The sequence below is a fragment of the Pristiophorus japonicus genome, chromosome 27, assembly GCF_044704955.1.
Source record: "Pristiophorus japonicus isolate sPriJap1 chromosome 27, sPriJap1.hap1, whole genome shotgun sequence".
NCBI classification, from domain to species: Eukaryota; Metazoa; Chordata; class Chondrichthyes; family Pristiophoridae; genus Pristiophorus; species Pristiophorus japonicus.
This window is the reverse complement of record NC_092003.1, coordinates 14,159,168-14,178,458: the sequence shown is the minus strand read 5'-3', so window position 1 is coordinate 14,178,458 and position 19,291 is coordinate 14,159,168. Positions and strand designations below refer to the sequence as shown.

The 19,291-nt window shown below is 56.2% G+C and overlaps 1 protein-coding gene across 1 annotated transcript in view; it reads left to right on the top strand.

The window, feature by feature from the left end:
• The window catches only part of LOC139239359 (glycogen phosphorylase, muscle form-like), a 77,276-nt gene that overhangs the window by 32,057 nt on the left and 25,928 nt on the right, over positions 1-19,291 (top strand). Inside the window, exons 8-9 of the mRNA XM_070868036.1 lie at positions 16,232-16,375; positions 18,575-18,667. Of these exons, the coding sequence (XP_070724137.1) occupies positions 16,232-16,375; positions 18,575-18,667 (237 nt within the window). The remainder of the gene's footprint in view (positions 1-16,231; positions 16,376-18,574; positions 18,668-19,291) is intronic.

Genomic DNA, 19,291 nt, shown 5'->3' with positions numbered 1-19,291 from the left:
ACCCCCCCCTCTCACTCATCCCCCCACACTCACACAACCCCCCACACTCACACAACCCCCCCCCTCACTCACTTCCCCCCCCTCTCTCTCTTCCCCCCCACACACACAACCCCCCCACACACACACCCCCCCCCTCACACACTTCCCCCCCCCTCTCTCTCTCCCCCCCCACACACACATCCCCCCCCTCTCTCACATCCCCCCCCCCACTCTCTCTCCCCCCCCCTCTCTCTCAACCCCCCCCCCTCTCTCTCACTTCCCCCCCCCTCTCTCTCTCTCCCCCCCCTCTCTCTCTCTTTCCCCCCCCCTCTCTCTCTTTCCCCCCCCCTCACTCTCTCTTCCCCCCCCCTCTCTCTCTCTTTCCCCCCCCCTCTCTCTCTCCCCCCCCCCTCTCTCTCTTCCCCCCCCCCTCTCTCTCTTCCCCCCCCCCTCTCTCTCTTCCCCCCCCCTCTCTCTCTTCCCCCCCCCTCTCTCTCTTCCCCCCCCCCCTCTCTCTTCCCCTCCCCCTCTCTCTCTTCCCCCCCCCTCTCTCTCTTCCCCCCCCCTCTCTCTCTTCCCCCCCCCCTCTCTCTCTTCCCCCCCCCCTCTCTCTCTTCCCCCCCCCCCCTCTCTCTCTTCCCCCCCCCCTTCCTCTCTCTCTTCCCCCCCCTTCCTCTCTCTCTCTTCCCCCCCCCCCCTTCCTCTCTCTCTTTCCCCCCCCCCTTCCTCTCTCTCTTTTCCCCCCCCTTCCTCTCTCTCTTTTCCCCCCTTCCTCTCTCTCTCTTCCCCCCTCTCCCTCTCTCTCTTCCCCCCTCTCCCCTCTCTCTCTTCCTTCCTCTCCCCTCTCTCTCTTCCTTCCTCTCCCCTCTCTCTCTTCCCCCCTCTCCCCTCTCTCTCTTCCTTCCTCTCCCCTCTCTCTCTTCCTTCCTCTCCCCTCTCTCTCTTCCTTCCTCTCCCCTCTCTCTCTTCCTTCCTCTCCCCCTCTCTCTCTTCCTTCCTCTCCCCTCTCTCTCTTCCTTCCTCTCCCCTCTCTCTCTTCCTTCCTCTCCCTCTCTCTCTTCCTTCCTCTCCCCTCTCTCTCTTCCTTCCTCTCCCCTCTCTCTCTTCCTTCCTCTCCCCTCTCTCTCTTCCTTCCTCTCCCCTCTCTCTCTTCCTTCCTCTCCCCTCTCTCTCTTCCTTCCTCTCCCCTCTCTCTCTTCCTTCCTCTCCCCTCTCTCTCTTCCTTCCTCTCCCCTCTCTCTCTTCCTTCCTCTCCCCTCTCTCTCTTCCTTCCTCTCCCCTCTCTCTCTTCCTTCCTCTCCCCTCTCTCTCTTCCTTCCTCTCCCCTCTCTCTCTTCCTTCCTCTCCCCTCTCTCTCTTCCTTCCTCTCCCCTCTCTCTCTTCCTTCCTCTCCCCTCTCTCTCTTCCTTCCTCTCCCCTCTCTCTCTTCCTTCCTCTCCCCTCTCTCTCTTCCTTCCTCTCCCCTCTCTCTCTTCCTTCCTCTCCCCTCTCTCTCTTCCTTCCTCTCCCCTCTCTCTCTTCCTTCCTCTCCCCTCTCTCTCTTCCTTCCTCTCCCCTCTCTCTCTTCCTTCCTCTCCCCTCTCTCTCTTCCTTCCTCTCCCCTCTCTCTCTTCCTTCCTCTCCCCTCTCTCTCTTCCTTCCTCTCCCCTCTCTCTCTTCCTTCCTCTCCCCTCTCTCTCTTCCTTCCTCTCTCCCCTCTCTCTCTTCCTTCCTCTCTCCCCTCTCTCTCTTCCTTCCTCTCTCCCCTCTCTCTCTTCCTTCCTATCTCCCCTCTCTCTCTTCCTTCCTATCTCCCCTCTCTCTCTTCCTTCCTCTCTCCCCTCTCTCTCTTCCTTCCTCTCTCCCCTCTCTCTCTTCCTTCCTCTCTCCCCTCTCTCTCTTCCTTCCTCTCTCCCCTCTCTCTCTTCCTTCCTCTCTCCCCCTCTCTCTCTTCCTTCCTTCCTCTCCCCTCTCTCTCTTCCTTCCTTCCTCTCCCCTCTCTCTCTTCCTTCCTTCCTCTCCCCTCTCTCTCTTCCTTCCTTCCTCTCCCCTCTCTCTCTTCCTTCCTTCCTCTCCCCTCTCTCTCTTCCTTCCTTCCTCTCCCCTCTCTCTCTTCCTTCCTTCCTCTCCCCTCTCTCTCTTCCTTCCTTCCTCTCCCCTCTCTCTCTTCCTTCCTTCCTCTCCCCTCTCTCTCTTCCTTCCTTCCTCTCCCCTCTCTCTCTTCCTTCCTTCCTCTCCCCTCTCTCTCTTCCTTCCTCTCCCCTCTCTCTCTTCCTTCCTCTCCCCTCTCTCTCTTCCTTCCTCTCCCCTCTCTCTCTTCCTTCCTCTCCCCTCTCTCTCTTCCTTCCTCTCCCCTCTCTCTCTCTCTTTCCTCTCCCCTCTCTCTCTTTCTCCCCCCCCCTTCACGCTCTCTTCCTCCCCCCCCCCCCCCCCCACACATTTGTTCACCTTTCCCTTGCCCTTACATACTCGCGGTAGCTAAGGCGATCTTCTCGCTCACGCATGCTCTTTCACTCCCTCTCTCTGTCTTTTTTTTCCGTGTCCCCCTTTTTGTAAACAGTTTTTTTTCTCTCGTTTTCTGAGTCCTTCTCCCCATCCTCACTAACCCAACCCACAATCGTTCACCTTCTTTGTCTCTCTCCCTTTCTAACCCCCCTCGTTTTCTTTCTCACCCTCCTCGTTCTCTTTCTCACCCTCTCTCTCTATTTCCCTGCATCCCTCATACTCTCTCCCACATTCTCTAACCCTCTACTCCCTCCCTCCCTCCCTCCCTCCCACGCACACCATCTCCCCCTCCTCGTACCTGCCTCACAACCTCTCTTGCTCAAATCACACTCTCACTCTATCCTCTCTTCCTGCTTTCCTATCTCTCTCTCGCTCTTCCTCAGTCATCCTCTGTTCCCCCTCACTTCTTGAATTATCCTATCACTGCCTCTTCTTCCGTCCCTCACTCACACTCTCTCAATTGATCCCTCTCTCCTTCCTGCTCCGTTAATCATTTTCTGCCTTCCTCACTCTCACTATCTCTCTCCCTCGCTCTGCCTCTCTTTTGCCCTTTCATTCTCTGCCTCATTTTCCTTATTTCCCTTTCACTGCCTCTTGCCCTCTCTCCCTTTCTCCCCATCTCTCCCCATCCTTTCTCTCACTGTCTTCTTCCATCACACTCCCTCATTCACCCTCTCTCCCTCACCAGTTCTGGGGGAAGTGGGACCTGTTGCACTTGGGCAGGACTGGAACTGATGTCCTGGGGGTAACATTTGCTTATGCAGTTCGGGAGTGTTTAAACTAATATGGCAGGGGGATGGGAACCTATGTAGCGAGACAAGGCGAAGTAATATGGAGTCAAACAGATGGTAGAAAGGTCAAAAGCAATAGTGGAAGGCAGAGTAAACAGGCAAGAAACGAAAAGGGCCACATACATCATAATTCTAAAAGGACAAAGGGTGTTTTTAAAAAAAAAAAAACAAGCCTGAAGGCTGTGTGTCTTACTGCAAGGAGTATCTGTAATAAGGTGGATGAATTAACTGTGCAAATAGATGTTAACAGATATGATGTGATTGGGATTACAGAGACATGGCTCCAGCATGATCAGGGCTGGGAACTCAACATCCAAGAGTATTCAACATTCACGAAGGATAGAATAAAAGGAAAAGGAGGTGGGGTAGCATTGCTGGATAAAGAGGCGATTAATGCAATAGTTAGGAAGGACATTAGCTTGGATGATGTGGAATCTATATGGGTAGAGCTGCAGAACACCAAAGGGCAAAAAACGTTAGTGGGAGTTGTGTACAGACCTCCAAACAGTAGTAGTGATGTTGGGGAGGGCATCAAACAGGAAATTAGGGTTGCATGCAATAAAAGTGCAGCAGTTAACATGGGTGACTTTAATATGCATATAGATTGGGCTAACCAAACTGGAAGCAATACGGTGGAGGAGGATTTCCTGGAGTGCAAAGGGATGGTTTTCTAGACCAATATGTCGAGGAACCAACTAAAGGGGAGGCCATCTTGGACTGGGTGTTGTGTAATGAGAGAGGATTAATTAGCAGTCTCGTTGTGCGAGGCCCCTTGGGGAAGAGTGACCATAATATAGTGGAATTCTACATTAGGATGGAGAATGAAACAGTTAATTCAGAGACCATGGTCCAGAACTTAAAGAAGGGTAACTTTGAAGGTATGAGGCATGAATTGGCTAGGATAGATTGGCGAATTATACTTAAGGGGTTGACTGTGGATGGGCAATGGCAGACATTTAGAGACCGCATGGATGAAGTACAACAATTGTACATCCCTGTCTGGCGTAAAAATAAAAAAGGGAAGGTGGCTCAACTGTGGCTATCAAGGGAAATCAGGGATAGTATTAAAGCCAAGGAAGTGGCATACAAATTGGCCAGAAATAGCAGCGAACCCGGGGACTGGGAGAAATTTAGAACTCAGCAGAGGAGAACAAAGGGTTTGATTAGGACAGGGAAAATGGAGTACGAGAAGAAGCTTGCAGGGAACATTAAGGCGGATTGCAAAAGTTTCTATAGGTATGTAAAGAGAAAAAGGTTAGTAAAGACAAACGTAGGTCCCCTGCAGTCAGAATCAGGGGAAGTCATAACGGGGAACAAAGAAATGGCAGACCAATTGAACAAGTACTTTGGTTCAGTATTCACTAAGGAGGACACAAACAACCTTCCGAATATAAAAGGGGTCAGAGGGTCTAGTAAGGAGGAGGAACTGAGGGAAATCTTTAGTCAGGAAATTGTGTTGGGGAAATTGATGGGATTGAAGGCCGATAAATCCCCAGGGCCTGATGGACTACATCCCAGAGTACTTAAGGAGGTGGCCTTGGAAATAGCGGATGCATTGACAGCCATTTTCCAACATTCCATTGACTCTGGATCAGTTCCTATGAAGTGTAGGGTAGCCAATGTAACCCCACTTTTTTAAAAAAGGAGGGAGAGAAAAAACAGGGAATTATAGACCGGTCAGCCTGACATCGGTCGTGGGTAAAATGATGGAATCAATTATTAAGGATGTCGTAGCAGTGCATTTGGAAAGAGGTGACATGATAGGTCCAAGTCAGCATGGATTTGTGAAAGGGAAAACACGCTTGTCAAATCTTCTAGAATTTTTTGAGGATGTTTCCAGTCGAGTGGACAAGGGAGAACCAGTTGATGTAGTGTTTTTGGATTTTCAGAAGGTTTTCGACAAGGTCCCACACAAGAGATTAATGTGCAAAGTTAAAGCACATGGGATTGGGGGTAGTGTGCTGACATGGATTGAGAACTGGTTGACAGACAGGAAGCAAAGAGTAGGAGTAAATGGGTACTTTTCAGAATGGCAGGCAGTGACTAGTGGGGTACCGCAAGGTTCTGTGCTGGGGCCCCAGCTGTTTACATTGTACATTAATGATTTAGGCGAGGGGATTAAATGTAGTATCTCCAAATTTGCGGATGACACTAAGTTGGGTGGCAGTGTGAGCTGCGAGGAGGATGCTATGAGGCTGCAGAGTGACTTGGATAGGTTAGGTGAGTGGGCAAATGCATGGCAAATGAAGCCTAATGTGGATAAATGTGAGGTTATCCACTTTGGTGGTAAAAACAGAGAGACAGACTATTATCTGAATGGTGACAGATTAGGAAAAGGGGAGGTGCAACGACACCTGGATGTCATGATACATCAGTCATTGAAGGTTGGCATGCAGGTACAGCAGGCGGTTAAGAAAGCAAATGGCATGTTGGCCTTCATAGCGAGGGGATTTGAGTACAGGGGCAGGGAGGTGTTACTGCAGTTGTACAGGGCCTTGGTGAGGCCACACCTGGAGTATTGTGTACAGTTTTAGTCTCCTAACTTGAGGAAGGACATTCTTGCTATTGAGGGAGTGCAGCGAAGGTTCACCAGACTGATTCCCGGGATGGTGGGACTGACACATCAAGAAAGACTGGATCAACTGGGCTTGTATTCACTGGAGTTCAGAAGAATGAGAGAGGATCTCATAGAAACGTTTAAAATTCTGACGGGTTTAGACGGGTTAGTTGCAGGAAGAATGTTCCCAATGTTGGGGAAGTCCAGAACCAGGGGTCACAGTCTAAGGATAAGGGGTAAGCCATTTAGGACCGAGATGAGGAGAAACCTCTTCACCCAGAGAGTGGTGAACCTGTGGAATTCTCTACCACAGAAAGTTGTTGAGGCCAATTCACTAAATATATTCAAAAAGGAGTTAGATGAGGTCCTTACTAGGGGGATCAAGGGGTATGGCGAGAAAGCAGGAATGGGGTACTGAAGTTGCATGTTCAGCCATGAACTCATTGAATGGCGGTGCAGGCTCGAAGGTCCGAATGGCCTACTCCACCTATTTTCTATGTTTCTATGTTTCTCTCACTCACTCCCTCTGCCTCACTTTTTCTCTCTCATCTCCCTAACTAACCCTCCCTTTCATCCCCTCTCTCCCATTTCTTACCCACTCCCTCCTTTCGTCCTCACTCACCCTCTACCCCGTATTTCTCACATTCTCCCTCGCTCACTTTCCTACTCTCTCTTGCCCTCTCTCCTTCACTCTGTCATCCCCTCACACTTTTATCTCATTCTCTCACCCTCTTTCCCTCACAAGCTCTCTCATTCCATCTCACACACTATTTCGTTCCCTCTCCCCCTCACACACACACTCATTCTCCCTTTCCCTCACAATCACTCATTCTCCCATCCTCCCTCTCGCGCGCTCCCTCTTTCTCATTCTCCCTCTTTCTCTCTCTTACACGCTCTCTTGCCCTCAATCTCTCCGCGCTCTCTCTCGCGCGCTCATTCCCTCTTTCCCTCTTGCCTTCACTCTCATTCCCTCTCTTCCCCCTCCCTCACGCTCACTCACACCACCTCTCTCTCCCTCCCTCACGCTCACTCTCATTCCCTCTTCCCCCTCCCTCACGCTCACTCTCATTCCCTCTTCCCCCTCCCTCACGCTCACTCTCATTCCCTCTTCCCCCTCCCTCACGCTCACTCTCATTCCCTCTTCCCCCTCCCCCACGCTCACTCTCATTCCCTCTCCCCCCTCCCTCACGCTCACTCTCATTCCCTCTTCCCCCCTCCCTCACGCTCACTCTCATTCCCTCTTCCCCCTCTCCCTCACGCTCACTCTCATTCCCTCTTCCCCCCTCCCTCTCATTCCCTCTTCCCCCCTCCCTCACGCTCACTCTCATTCCCTCTTCCCCCCCCCCCCCCTCACGCTCACTCTCATTCCCTCTTCCCCCTCCCTCACGCTCACGCTCATTCCCTCTTCCCCCCCCCCTCCCCCACGCTCACTCTCATTCCCTCTTCCCCCCCCTCCCTCACGCTCACTCTCATTCCTCCTCCCCCTCCCTCACGCTCACTCTCATTCCCTCTCTCCCTCCCTCACGCTCACTCTCATTCCCTCTCTCCCCTCCCTCACGCTCACTCTCATTCCCTCTTCCCCCTCTCCCTCACGCTCACTCTCATTCCCTCTTCCCCCCCTCCCTCACGCTCACTCTCATTCCCTCTTTCCCCCCCCTCCCTCACGCTCACTCTCATTCCCTCTCCCCCCCTCCCTCACGCTCACTCTCATTCCCTCTCCCCCCCTCCCTCACGCTCACTCTCATTCCCCCTCCCCCCCCCCTCCCTCACGCTCACTCTCATTCCCTCTCCCCCCCCCTCTCATTCCCTCTTCCCCCCCCCCTCCCTCACGCTCACTCTCATTCCCTCTTCCCCCCCCCCTCCCTCACGCTCACTCTCATTCCCTCTTCCCCCTCCCTCACGCTCACTCTCATTCCCTCTTCCCCCCCCTCCCCCACGCTCACTCTCATTCCCTCTTCCCCCCCCTCCCTCACGCTCACTCTCATTCTCTCTTCCCCCTCCCTCACGCTCACTCTCATTCCCTCTCTCCCCTCCCTCACGCTCACTCTCATTCCCTCTTCCCCCTCCCTCACGCTCACTCTCATTTCCTCTTCCCCCCCTCCCTCACGCTCACTCCTCATTCCCTCTTCCCCCTCCCTCACGCTCACTCTCATTCCCTCTTCCCCCCTCCCTCACCCGCTCACTCTCATTCCCTCTCTCCCCCTCCCTCACGCTCACTCTCATTCCCTCTCCCCCCTCCCTCACGCACACTCTCATTCCCTCTCCCCCCTCCCTCACGCTCACTCTCATTCCCTCTCCCCCTCCCTCACGCTCACTCTCATTCCCTCTCTCCCCTCCCTCACGCTCACTCTCATTTCCTCTCCCCTCCCTCACGCTCACTCTCATTCCCTCTTCCCCCTCTCCCTCACGCTCACTCTCATTCCCTCTCTCCCCTCCCTCACGCTCACTCTCATTCCCTCTCTCCCCTCCCTCACGCTCACTCTCATTCCCTCTCTCCCTCCCTCACGCTCACTCTCATTCCCTCTCTCCCCCTCCCTCACGCTCACTCTCATTCCCTCTCTCCCCTCCCTCACGCTCACTCTCATTCCCTCTTCCCCCTCTCCCTCACGCTCACTCTCATTCCCTCTTCCCCCTCCCTCACGCTCACTCTCATTCCCTCTTCCCCCTCTCCCTCACGCTCACTCTCATTCCCTCTTCCCCCTCCCTCACGCTCACATTCCCTCTTCCCCTCCCTCACGCTCACTCTCATTCCCTCTTCCCCCTCCCTCACGCTCACTCTCATTCCCTCTCTCCCCCTCCCTCACGCTCACTCTCATTCCCTCTCTCCCCCTCCCTCACGCTCACTCTCATTCCCTCTCTCCCCCTCCCTCACGCTCACTCTCATTCCCTCTCTCCCCCTCCCTCACGCTCACTCTCATTCCCTCTTCCCCCTCTCCCTCACGCTCACTCTCATTCCCTCTTCCCCCTCCCTCACGCTCACTCTCATTCCCTCTTCCCCCTCTCCTCACGCTCACTCTCATTCCCTCTTCCCCCTCCCTCACGCTCACTCTCATTCCCTCTTCCCCTCCCTCACGCTCACTCTCATTCCCTCTCTCCCCCTCCCTCACGCTCACTCTCATTCCCTCTCTCCCCCTCCCTCACGCTCACTCTCATTCCTCTCTCCCTCCCTCACGCTCACTCTCATTCCCTCTCTCCCCTCCCTCACGCTCACTCTCATTCCCTCTCTCCCCTCCCTCACGCTCACTCTCATTCCCTCTCTCCCCTCCCTCACGCTCACTCTCATTCCCTCTCTCCCCTCCCTCACGCTCACTCTCATTCCCTCTCTCCCCCTCCCTCACGCTCACTCTCATTCCCTCTCTCCCCCTCCCTCACGCTCACTCTCATTCCCTCTTCCCCCTCTCCCTCACGCTCACTCTCATTCCCTCTTCCCCCTCCCTCACGCTCACTCTCATTCCCTCTTCCCCCTCTCCCTCACGCTCACTCTCATTCCTCTTCCCCCTCCCTCACGCTCACTCTCATTCCCTCTTCCCCCTCCCTCACGCTCACTCTCATTCCCTCTTCCCCCTCCCTCACGCTCACTCTCATTCCCTCTCTCCCCCTCCCTCACGCTCACTCTCATTCCCTCTCTCCCCCTCCCTCACGCTCACTCTCATTCCCTCTCTCCCCCTCCCTCACGCTCACTCTCATTCCCTCTCTCCCCCTCCCTCACGCTCCACTCTCATTCCCTCTCTCCCCTCCCTCACGCTCACTCTCATTCCCTCTTCCCCCTCTCCCTCACTCACTCTCATTCCCTCTTCCCCCCCTCCCTCACGCTCACTCCATTCCCTCTCTCCCCTCCCTCACGCTCACTCTCATTCCCTCTTCCCCCCCCTCCCTCACGCTCACTCTCATTCCCTCTCTCCCCTCCCTCACGCTCACTCTCATTCCCTCTCTCCCCCTCCCTCACGCTCACTCTCATTCCCTCTTCCCCCCTCCCTCACGCTCACTCTCATTCCCTCTCTCCCCTCCCTCACGCTCACTCTCATTCCCTCTTCCCCCTCCCTCACGCACACTCTCATTCCCCTCTTCCCCCTCCCTCACGCACACTCTCATTCCCTCTTCCCCCTCCCTCACGCTCACTCTCATTCCCTCTTCCCCCTCTCCCTCACGCTCACTCTCATTCCCTCTCTCCCCCTCCCTCACGCTCACTCTCATTCCCTCTCCCCCCCACCCTCACGCTCACTCTCATTCCCTCTCTCCCCCTCCCTCACGCTCACTCTCATTCCCTCTTCCCTCTCCCTCACGCTCACTCTCATTCCCTCTTCCCCTCCCTCACGCTCACTCTCATTCCCTCTCTCCCCTCCCTCACGCTCACTCTCATTCCCTCTTCCCTCTCCCTCACGCTCACTCTCATTCCCTCTTCCCCCTCCCCTCACGCTCACTCTCATTCCCTCTTCCCCCTCCCTCACGCTCACTCTCATTCCCTCTCTCCCCCTCCCTCACGCTCACTCTCATTCCCTCTCTCCCCCTCCTCACCGCTCACTCTCATTCCCTCTCTCCACCTCCCTCACGCTCACTCTCATTCCCTCTCTCCCCTCCCTCACGCTCACTCTCATTCCCTCTTCCCCTCTCCCTCACTCTCACTCTCATTCCCTCTCTCCCCTCTCTCACACTCACTCTCATTCCCTCTTCCCCCCCCTCCCTCACGCTCACTCTCATTCCCTCTCTCCCCTCCTCACGCTCACTCTCATTCCCTCTTCCCCCCCCTCCCTCACGCTCACTCTCATTCCTCTCTCCCCTCCCTCACGCTCACTCTCATTCCCTCTCTCCCCCTCCCTCATGCTCACTCTCATTCCCTCTTCCCCCCTCCCTCACGCTCACTCTCATTCCCTCTCTCCCCTCCTCACGCTCACTCTCATTCCCTCTTCCCCCTCCCTCACGCACACTCTCATTCCCTCTTCCCCCTCCCTCACGCACACTCTCATTCCCTCTTCCCCTCCCTCACGCTCACTCTCATTCCCTCTTCCCCCTCTCCCTCACGCTCACTCTCATTCCCTCTCTCCCCCTCCCTCACGCTCACTCTCATTCCCTCTCCCCCCACCCTCACGCTCACTCTCATTCCTCTCTCCCCTCCCTCACGCTCACTCTCATTCCCTCTTCCCTCCTCCCTCACCTCACTTCTCTTCCCTCTTCCCCCTCCCTCACGCTCACTCTCATTCCCTCTCCCCCTCCTCACGCTCACTCTCATTCCCTCTTCCCTCTCCCTCACGCTCACTCTCATTCCCTCTTCCCCTCCCTCACGCTCACTCTCATTCCCTCTTCCCCTCCCTCACGCTCACTCTCATTCCCTCTTCCCCCTCCCTCACGCTCACTCTCATTCCTCTCTCCCCCTCCCTCACGCTCACTCTCATTCCCTCTCTCCCCCTCCTCACGCTCACTCTCATTCCCTCTCTCCCCCTCCCTCACGCTCACTCTCATTCCCTCTTCCCCCTCTCCCTCACGCTCACTCTCATTCCCTCTCTCCCCTCTCTCACACTCACTCTCATTCCCTCTTCCCCCCCTCCCTCACGCTCACTCTCATTCCCTCTCTCCCCTCCCTCACGCTCACTCTCATTCCCTCTCCCCCCTCCCTCACGCTCACTCTCATTCCCTCTCCCCCCTCCCTCACGCTCACTTCTCATTCCCTCTTCCCCCTCTCCCTCACGCTCACTCTCATTCCCCTCTTCCCCCCTCCCTCTCATTCCCTCTTCCCCCTCCTACGCTCACTCTCATTCCCTCTTCCCCCCCCCCCCTCACGCTCACTCTCATTCCCTCCTTCCCCCTCCCTCACGCTCACTCTCATTCCCTCTTCCCCCCCCCCTCCCCCACGCTCACTCTCATTCCCTCTTCCCCCCCCTCCCTCACGCTCACTCTCATTCTCTCTTCCCCTCCCTCACGCTCACTCTCATTCCCTCTCTCCCCTCCCTCACGCTCACATTCCCTCTCTCCCCTCCCTCACGCTCACTCTCATTCCCTCTTCCCCCTCTCCCTCACGCTCACTCTCATTCCCTCTTCCCCCTCCCTCACGCTCACTCTCATTCCCTCTTCCCCCCCCTCCCTCACGCTCACTCTCATTCCCTCTCCCCCCCTCCCTACGCTCACTCTCATTCCCTCTCCCCCCCTCCCTCCTCACCTCATTCCCTCTCCCCCCCCTCCCTCACGCTCACTCTCATTCCCTCTCCCCCCCCTCTCATTCCTCTTCCCCCCCCCTCCCTCACGCTCACTCTCATTCCCTCTTCCCCCCCCCTCCCTCACGCTCACTCTCATTCCCTCTTCCCCCTCCCTCACGCTCACTCTCATTCCCTCTTCCCCCCCCCTCCCCCACGCTCACTCTCATTTCCCTCTTCCCCCCCCTCCCTCACGCTCACTCTCATTCTCTCTTCCCCTCCCTCACGCTCACTCTCATTCCCTCTCTCCCCTCCCTCACGCTCACTCTCATTCCCTCTTCCCCCCTCCCTCACGCTCACTCTCATTTCCTCTTCCCCCCCTCCCTCACGCTCACTCTCATTCCCTCTTCCCCCTCCCTCACGCTCACTCTCATTCCCTCTTCCCCCTCCCTCACGCTCACTCTCATTCCCTCTTCCCCCCCTCCCTCACGCTCACTCTCATTCCCTCTCTCCCCCTCCCTCACGCTCACTCTCATTCCCTCTCCCCCCTCCCTCACGCACACTCTCATTCCCTCTCCCCCCTCCCTCACGCTCACTCTCATTCCTCTCCCCCCTCCTCACGCTCACTCTCATTCCCTCTCTCCCCTCCCTCACGCTCACTCTCATTTCCTCTCCCCTCCCTCACGCTCACTCTCATTCCTCTTCCCCCTCTCCCTCACGCTCACTCTCATTCCCTCTCTCCCCTCCCTCACGCTCACTCCATTCCCTCTCTCCCTCCCTCACGCTCACTCTCATTCCCTCTCTCCCCTTCCCTCACCTCACTCTCATTCCCTCTCTCCCCCTCCCTCACGCTCACTCTCATTCCTCTCTCCCCCTCCCTCACGCTCACTCTCATCCCTCTTCCCCCTCTCCCTCACGCTCACTCTCATTCCCCTCTTCCCCTACCCTCACGCTCACTCTCATTCCCTCTTCCCCCTCTCCCTCACGCTCACTCTCATTCCCTCTTCCCCCTCCCTCACGCTCACATTCCTCTTCCCCCTCCCTCACGCTCACTCTCATTCCCTCTTCCCCCTCCCTCACGCTCACTCTCATTCCCTCTCTCCCCTCCCTCACGCTCACTCTCATTCCCTCTCTCCCCCTCCTCACGCTCACTCTCATTCCCTCTCTCCCCCTCCCTCACGCTCACTCTCATTCCCTCTCTCCCCTCCTCCACGCTCACTCTCATTCCCTCTTCCCCCTCTCCCTCACGCTCACTCTCATTCCCTCTTCCCCCTCCCTCACGCTCACTCTCATTCCTCTTCCCCCTCTCCCTCACGCTCACTCTCATTCCCTCTTCCCCCTCCCTTCACGCTCACTCTCATTCCCTCTTCCCCCTCCCTCACGCTCACTCTCATTCCCTCTCCTCCCCCTCCCTCACGCTCACTCTCATTCCCTCTCTCCCCCTCCCTCACGCTCACTCTCATTCCCTCTCTCCCTCTCCCTCACGCTCACTCTCATTCCCTCTCTCCCTCCCTCACGCTCACTCTCATTCCCTCTCTCCCCTCCCTCACGCTCACTCTCATTCCCTCTCCCCCTCCCTCACGCTCACTCTCATTCCCTCTCTCCCCTCCTCACGCTCACTCTCATTCCCTCTCTCCCCTCCCTCACGCTCACTCTCATTCCCATCTCCCCCTCCCTCACGCTCACTCTCATTCCCTCTCTCCCCCTCCCTCACGCTCACTCTCATTCCCTCTTCCCCTCTCCCTCACGCTCACTCTCATTCCCTCTTCCCCCTCCCTCACGCTCACTCTCATTCCCTCTTCCCCCTCCCTCACGCTCACTCTCATTCCCTCTTCCCCCTCCCTCACGCTCACTCTCATTCCCTCTTCCCCTCCCTCACGCTCACTCTCATTCCCTCTTCCCCCTCCCTCACGCTCACTCTCATTCCCTCTCTCCCCCTCCCTCACGCTCACTCTCATTCCCTCTCTCCCCCTCCCTCACGCTCACTCTCATTCCCTCTCTCCCCCTCCCTCACGCTCACTCTCATTCCCTCTCTCCCCTCCCTCACGCTCACTCTCATTCCCTCTTCCCCCTCTCCCTCACTCACTCTCATTCCCTCTTCCCCCCTCCCTCACGCTCACTCTCATTCCCTCTCTCCCCTCCCTCACGCTCACTCTCATTCCCTCTTCCCCCCCTCCCTCACGCTCACTCTCATTCCCTCTCTCCCCCTCCCTCACGCTCACTCTCATTCCCTCTTCCCTCTCCCTCACGCTCACTCTCATTCCCTCTTCCCCCTCCCTCACGCTCACTCTCATTCCCTCTCTCCCCCTCCCTCACGCTCACTCTCATTCCCTCTTCCCTCTCCCTCACGCTCACTCTCATTCCCTCTTCCCCCTCCCTCACGCTCACTCTCATTCCCTCTTCCCCCTCCCTCACGCTCACTCTCATTCCCTCTCTCCCCCTCCCTCACGCTCACTCTCATTCCCTCTCTCCCCCTCCCTCACGCTCACTCTCATTCCCTCTCTCCCCCTCCCTCACGCTCACTCTCATTCCCTCTCTCCCCTCCCTCACGCTCACTCTCATTCCCTCTTCCCCCTCTCCCTCACGCTCACTCTCATTCCCTCTCTCCCCTCTCTCACACTCACTCTCATTCCCTCTTCCCCCCCTCCCTCACGCTCACTCTCATTCCCTCTCTCCCCTCCCTCACGCTCACTCTCATTCCCTCTTCCCCCCCTCCCTCACGCTCACTCTCATTCCCTCTCTCCCCTCCCTCACGCTCACTCTCATTCCCTCTCTCCCCCTCCCTCATGCTCACTCTCATTCCCTCTTCCCCCCTCCCTCACGCTCACTCTCATTCCCTCTCTCCCCTCCCTCACGCTCACTCTCATTCCCTCTTCCCCCTCCCTCACGCACACTCTCATTCCCTCTTCCCCCTCCCTCACGCACACTCTCATTCCCTCTTCCCCCTCCCTCACGCTCACTCTCATTCCCTCTTCCCCCTCTCCCTCACGCTCACTCTCATTCCCTCTCTCCCCCTCCCTCACGCTCACTCTCATTCCCTCTCCCCCCCACCCTCACGCTCACTCTCATTCCCTCTCTCCCCCTCCCTCACGCTCACTCTCATTCCCTCTTCCCTCTCCCTCACGCTCACTCTCATTCCCTCTCTCCCCCTCCCTCACGCTCACTCTCATTCCCTCTCTCCCCCTCCCTCACGCTCACTCTCATTCCCTCTTCCCTCTCCCTCACGCTCACTCTCATTCCCTCTTCCCCCTCCCTCACGCTCACTCTCATTCCCTCTTCCCCCTCCCTCACGCTCACTCTCATTCCCTCTCTCCCCCTCCCTCACGCTCACTCTCATTCCCTCTCTCCCCCTCCCTCACGCTCACTCTCATTCCCTCTCTCCCCCTCCCTCACGCTCACTCTCATTCCCTCTCTCCCCTCCCTCACGCTCACTCTCATTCCCTCTTCCCCCTCTCCCTCACGCTCACTCTCATTCCCTCTCTCCCCTCTCTCACACTCACTCTCATTCCCTCTTCCCCCCCTCCCTCACGCTCACTCTCATTCCCTCTCTCCCCTCCCTCACGCTCACTCTCATTCCCTCTTCCCCCCCTCCCTCACGCTCACTCTCATTCCCTCTCTCCCCTCCCTCACGCTCACTCTCATTCCCTCTCTCCCCTCCCTCACGCTCACTCTCATTCCCTCTCTCCCCCTCCCTCACGCTCACTCTCATTCCCTCTCTCCCCCTCCCTCACGCTCACTCTCATTCCCTCTTCCCCCTCCCTCACGCTCACTCTCATTCCCTCTCTCCCCCTCCCTCACGCTCACTCTCATTCCCTCTTCCCTCTCCCTCACGCTCACTCTCATTCCCTCTTCCCCCTCCCTCACGCTCACTCTCATTCCCTCTTCCCCCTCCCTCACGCTCACTCTCATTCCCTCTTCCCCCCTCCCTCACGCTCACTCTCATTCCCTCTCTCCCCCTCCCTCACGCTCACTCTCATTCCCTCTTCCCCCTCCCCCTCACGCTCACTCTCATTCCCTCTTCCCCCTCCCTCACGCTCACTCTCATTCCCTCTCTCCCCCTCCCTCACGCTCACTCTCATTCCCTCTCTCCCCCTCCCTCACGCTCACTCTCATTCCCTCTCCCCCCTCCCTCACGCTCGCTCTCATTCCCTCTCCCCCCTCCCTCACGCTCACTCTCATTCCCTCTTCCCCCTCCCTCACGCTCACTCTCATTCCCTCTTCCCCCTCCCTCACGCTCACTCTCATTCTCTCTTCCCCCTCCCTCACGCTCACTCTCATTCCCTCTCTCCCCACAGTTCTTTGAGGGGAAGGAGCTGCGCCTGAAGCAGGAGTACTTTGTGGTCGCTGCCACCCTGCAAGACGTCGTCCGCCGTTTCAAGTCCTCCAAGTTTGGTAGCCGTGACGCCGTCCGGACCACGTTCGACGCGTTCCCCGATAAGGTAAGCGGAGCCCTGCTGCTCGGGCACGTGTGGGGGAACCTCCCCTCTCTCCCTGCCACCCTATCGCTGAGTAAAGGCTGCTGGAGCCTGAGTGTGTCCATGTGGGCGTGGGCCAAGGGAGGGTTCAACCTACACAGCAATTGGTTGACCAAAAATGACCGGGGTCCATCTACTTCGTCTTCCACCATCCTGGTAGTCGTGTGACGCAACGATAATGGAGTTGTTCACTTATCACCGTAATCAATTAGTCCACAATAGACCCAGACATGAAAAAAAAAAATGAAAGCCTTGCATTTATATAGCGCCTTTCACGACCACGAGACATCAAAGCGTTTTACAGCCAATGAAGTACTTTTGGTATAGTGACTGTTGTAATGTGAGAAATACGGCAGCCAGTTTGCGCATGGCAAGCTCCCACAAACAGCAGTGCGATAATGCCTGGATCATCTGTTTTTGTACCGTTGATTGAGGGATAAATATTTGCCCAGGACACCGGGAGAACTCGCCCTGCGATTCTTCAGAATAGTGGGCGTGGGATTTTTTTTTACATCCACCTGAGAGCAGAAGAGGCATCGGTTTAACGTCTCATCCAAAAGACGGCCCCTCTGACACTGCCCCGCTCCCTCAGCACAACACTGGGAGTGTCAACTTAGATTTTTGTACTCCAGTCTCTGGAGCAGGACTTGAACCCACAACCTTCTGCCTCAGAGGCGAGAGTGCTACCCACTGAGCCACACCTGACAGGTGAGGAACGACCCAGTGGGGGAGAGCTTGGGGAACCACAGGTCCAAAGTCACCAGTTCCTCCCGAGCATGCTACACAGCCCACACGTCGTGTCTCAAATTACTCGCATACTGTGTCCCAAAATGTTACTTTCTAAAAGAACTCTCATTTGTATTTGAATCGCTCAATACTAACTGCTTCCACTGTCTCCCTAGGGAGCCTGTTCCATAGATTGACCACCCGCTCACTGAAACACTGGCCTGGGTGAGGGGGAAGGCTCAGACCTGCAAGTCCGAGTTTCCCCGCATGCTGTGGGGTTTTTAACTCCACCGTGTGGTCTCCGGTCACTGGCAGCTTCCCCGCCCGGAAGTCAGCCGGATTGACGGGCTTGGCTTTCAGTCGGGCGGGGAGCACCCCAGAGCAGGCCGCAGGAGCAGGTCGATCTGATCCACATCCCCGGGGAGGGGGAAGCACTCCTGCTCCTCCTCCTGGCCCACAAGCCATGCTGTGAAGTGACTTGCCTCATCGGCAAAGCTGTCTCCACCTCCCTTGAGTTGCCGGGTTTCCCCAAGCCCCGTTGTCACGTATGTACATGCTGTTTGTAGCCACTAGATGGCGTCATTGTTGGAGACCGCGGACAGTACGCACATGATGCTGCTCAGGTATAAAAGGGCCAGCCATTTTGAGAGTCGGGCACTTTTTTGGGCCTAAATAAAGCAGAGCCAAGGTTGTACCTTGCTTCGTTAAACAGTACTCAGTTTGAAACTTTATTGCATACAGAACACCCGTAAACCCGGCCGGCCGCTGCAAAACCTGTGAAGCAGGTTAAATCTGAGGCAGGCAGCCTCATTAAAATAATTGCCAACCTGCCTGCTGGGAGCTGCCCACTCCTTGTCTCTCCTCCTTTTAAACTTTAATCCACCTGTTTTTGGCTATTAAAATTCAGCCCCATTATTGTTTCCACAGGCTTGCCATACTCCCAGGCATGTTGCCTTGTACTGTTGAGATGTAATTGGATCCGTCTGCTAACTTAATGAAAGAAAGACTTGCATTTCTATATCGCCTTTCAGGGTGTCCCAAAGCCAATGAAGGATTTTTGAAGTGTAGTCACAGTTGTAATGTAGGAAATGCAGCAGCCAACTTGCCCACACAAACAGCAAGGTGATAATGACCAGATCGTCTGCTTTCGTGATGTTGGTAGAGGACTAAATATTAGCCACAGGACGCCAGGGAGAACTCCCCCTGCTCTTCTACTAGTGGCCATGGGATCTTTTACATTCACCCAAGCGAGCAGTCGGGGCCTTGGTTTAACATCTCCTCCGAAGGATGGCACCTCTGACAGTGCAGCACTCCCTCAGTACTGGCGCAAGCGGTGTCGGCCTGGATTATGGGGCTCAGCTCAGTGGCGTGTGACTCGAAACCCGTGACCTTCTGACCTGCTCTGAACTAACGCTCATTTTCACCTTGTTATTGCAGGTTGCCATCCAGTTGAACGACACCCACCCTGCCCTGGCCATCCCAGAACTCATGAGGCTACTTGTTGACGTTGAACACCTGAGCTGGGAGAAGGTGCGGGCTGCAATTAGCAACTTGTAACGCCTTGTTTCAGCCGAGAACGAAGGAGTGCGTGTTGATCCAGCACCTTTCGTGTCTGCGGGACGTCCCAAAGCACTCCACGGCCAGTGAAATACTTTGAAGTGTAGTCGCTATTGTTATGTCGGCAAACAATTAGTCTACAACCATTACGCGCACAGCAAGATCCACGCAACAGCGAGCAAATGAATGAACAGGCGTTGTGTGCTTTGGTGGTGATGGTTGCGGGAGTAATGTTGGCCCAGAACATCGGGAGAACTCCCCCCTGCTCTTTCTTTAATACAATTTACTGAGCCTTTTAGTGAACATTCCTCCTTCACCACCTGGTCGTCCTAAACCCTTTCTATTCTCCCAATATCCGCGACCGAAGAACCTGTGTGGAAACCATTGCTTCAAACTACCCCCTCCATTCTTTTAGTCACCAGCCTCGAACTTCAGCCTGTGCCTCGAGTGAAGAGCCACAATATTATAGTATGTACAGCACTGTAGGAGGCCATTCGGCCCGTCTAGTCCGTGCCGCCTCTTCCAAAGAGCAACCCTGTCAGTCCCACTCTCCCCGCTCTTTCCCCATACCCCTGCATTTCTTTTCTCCTTCAGGTA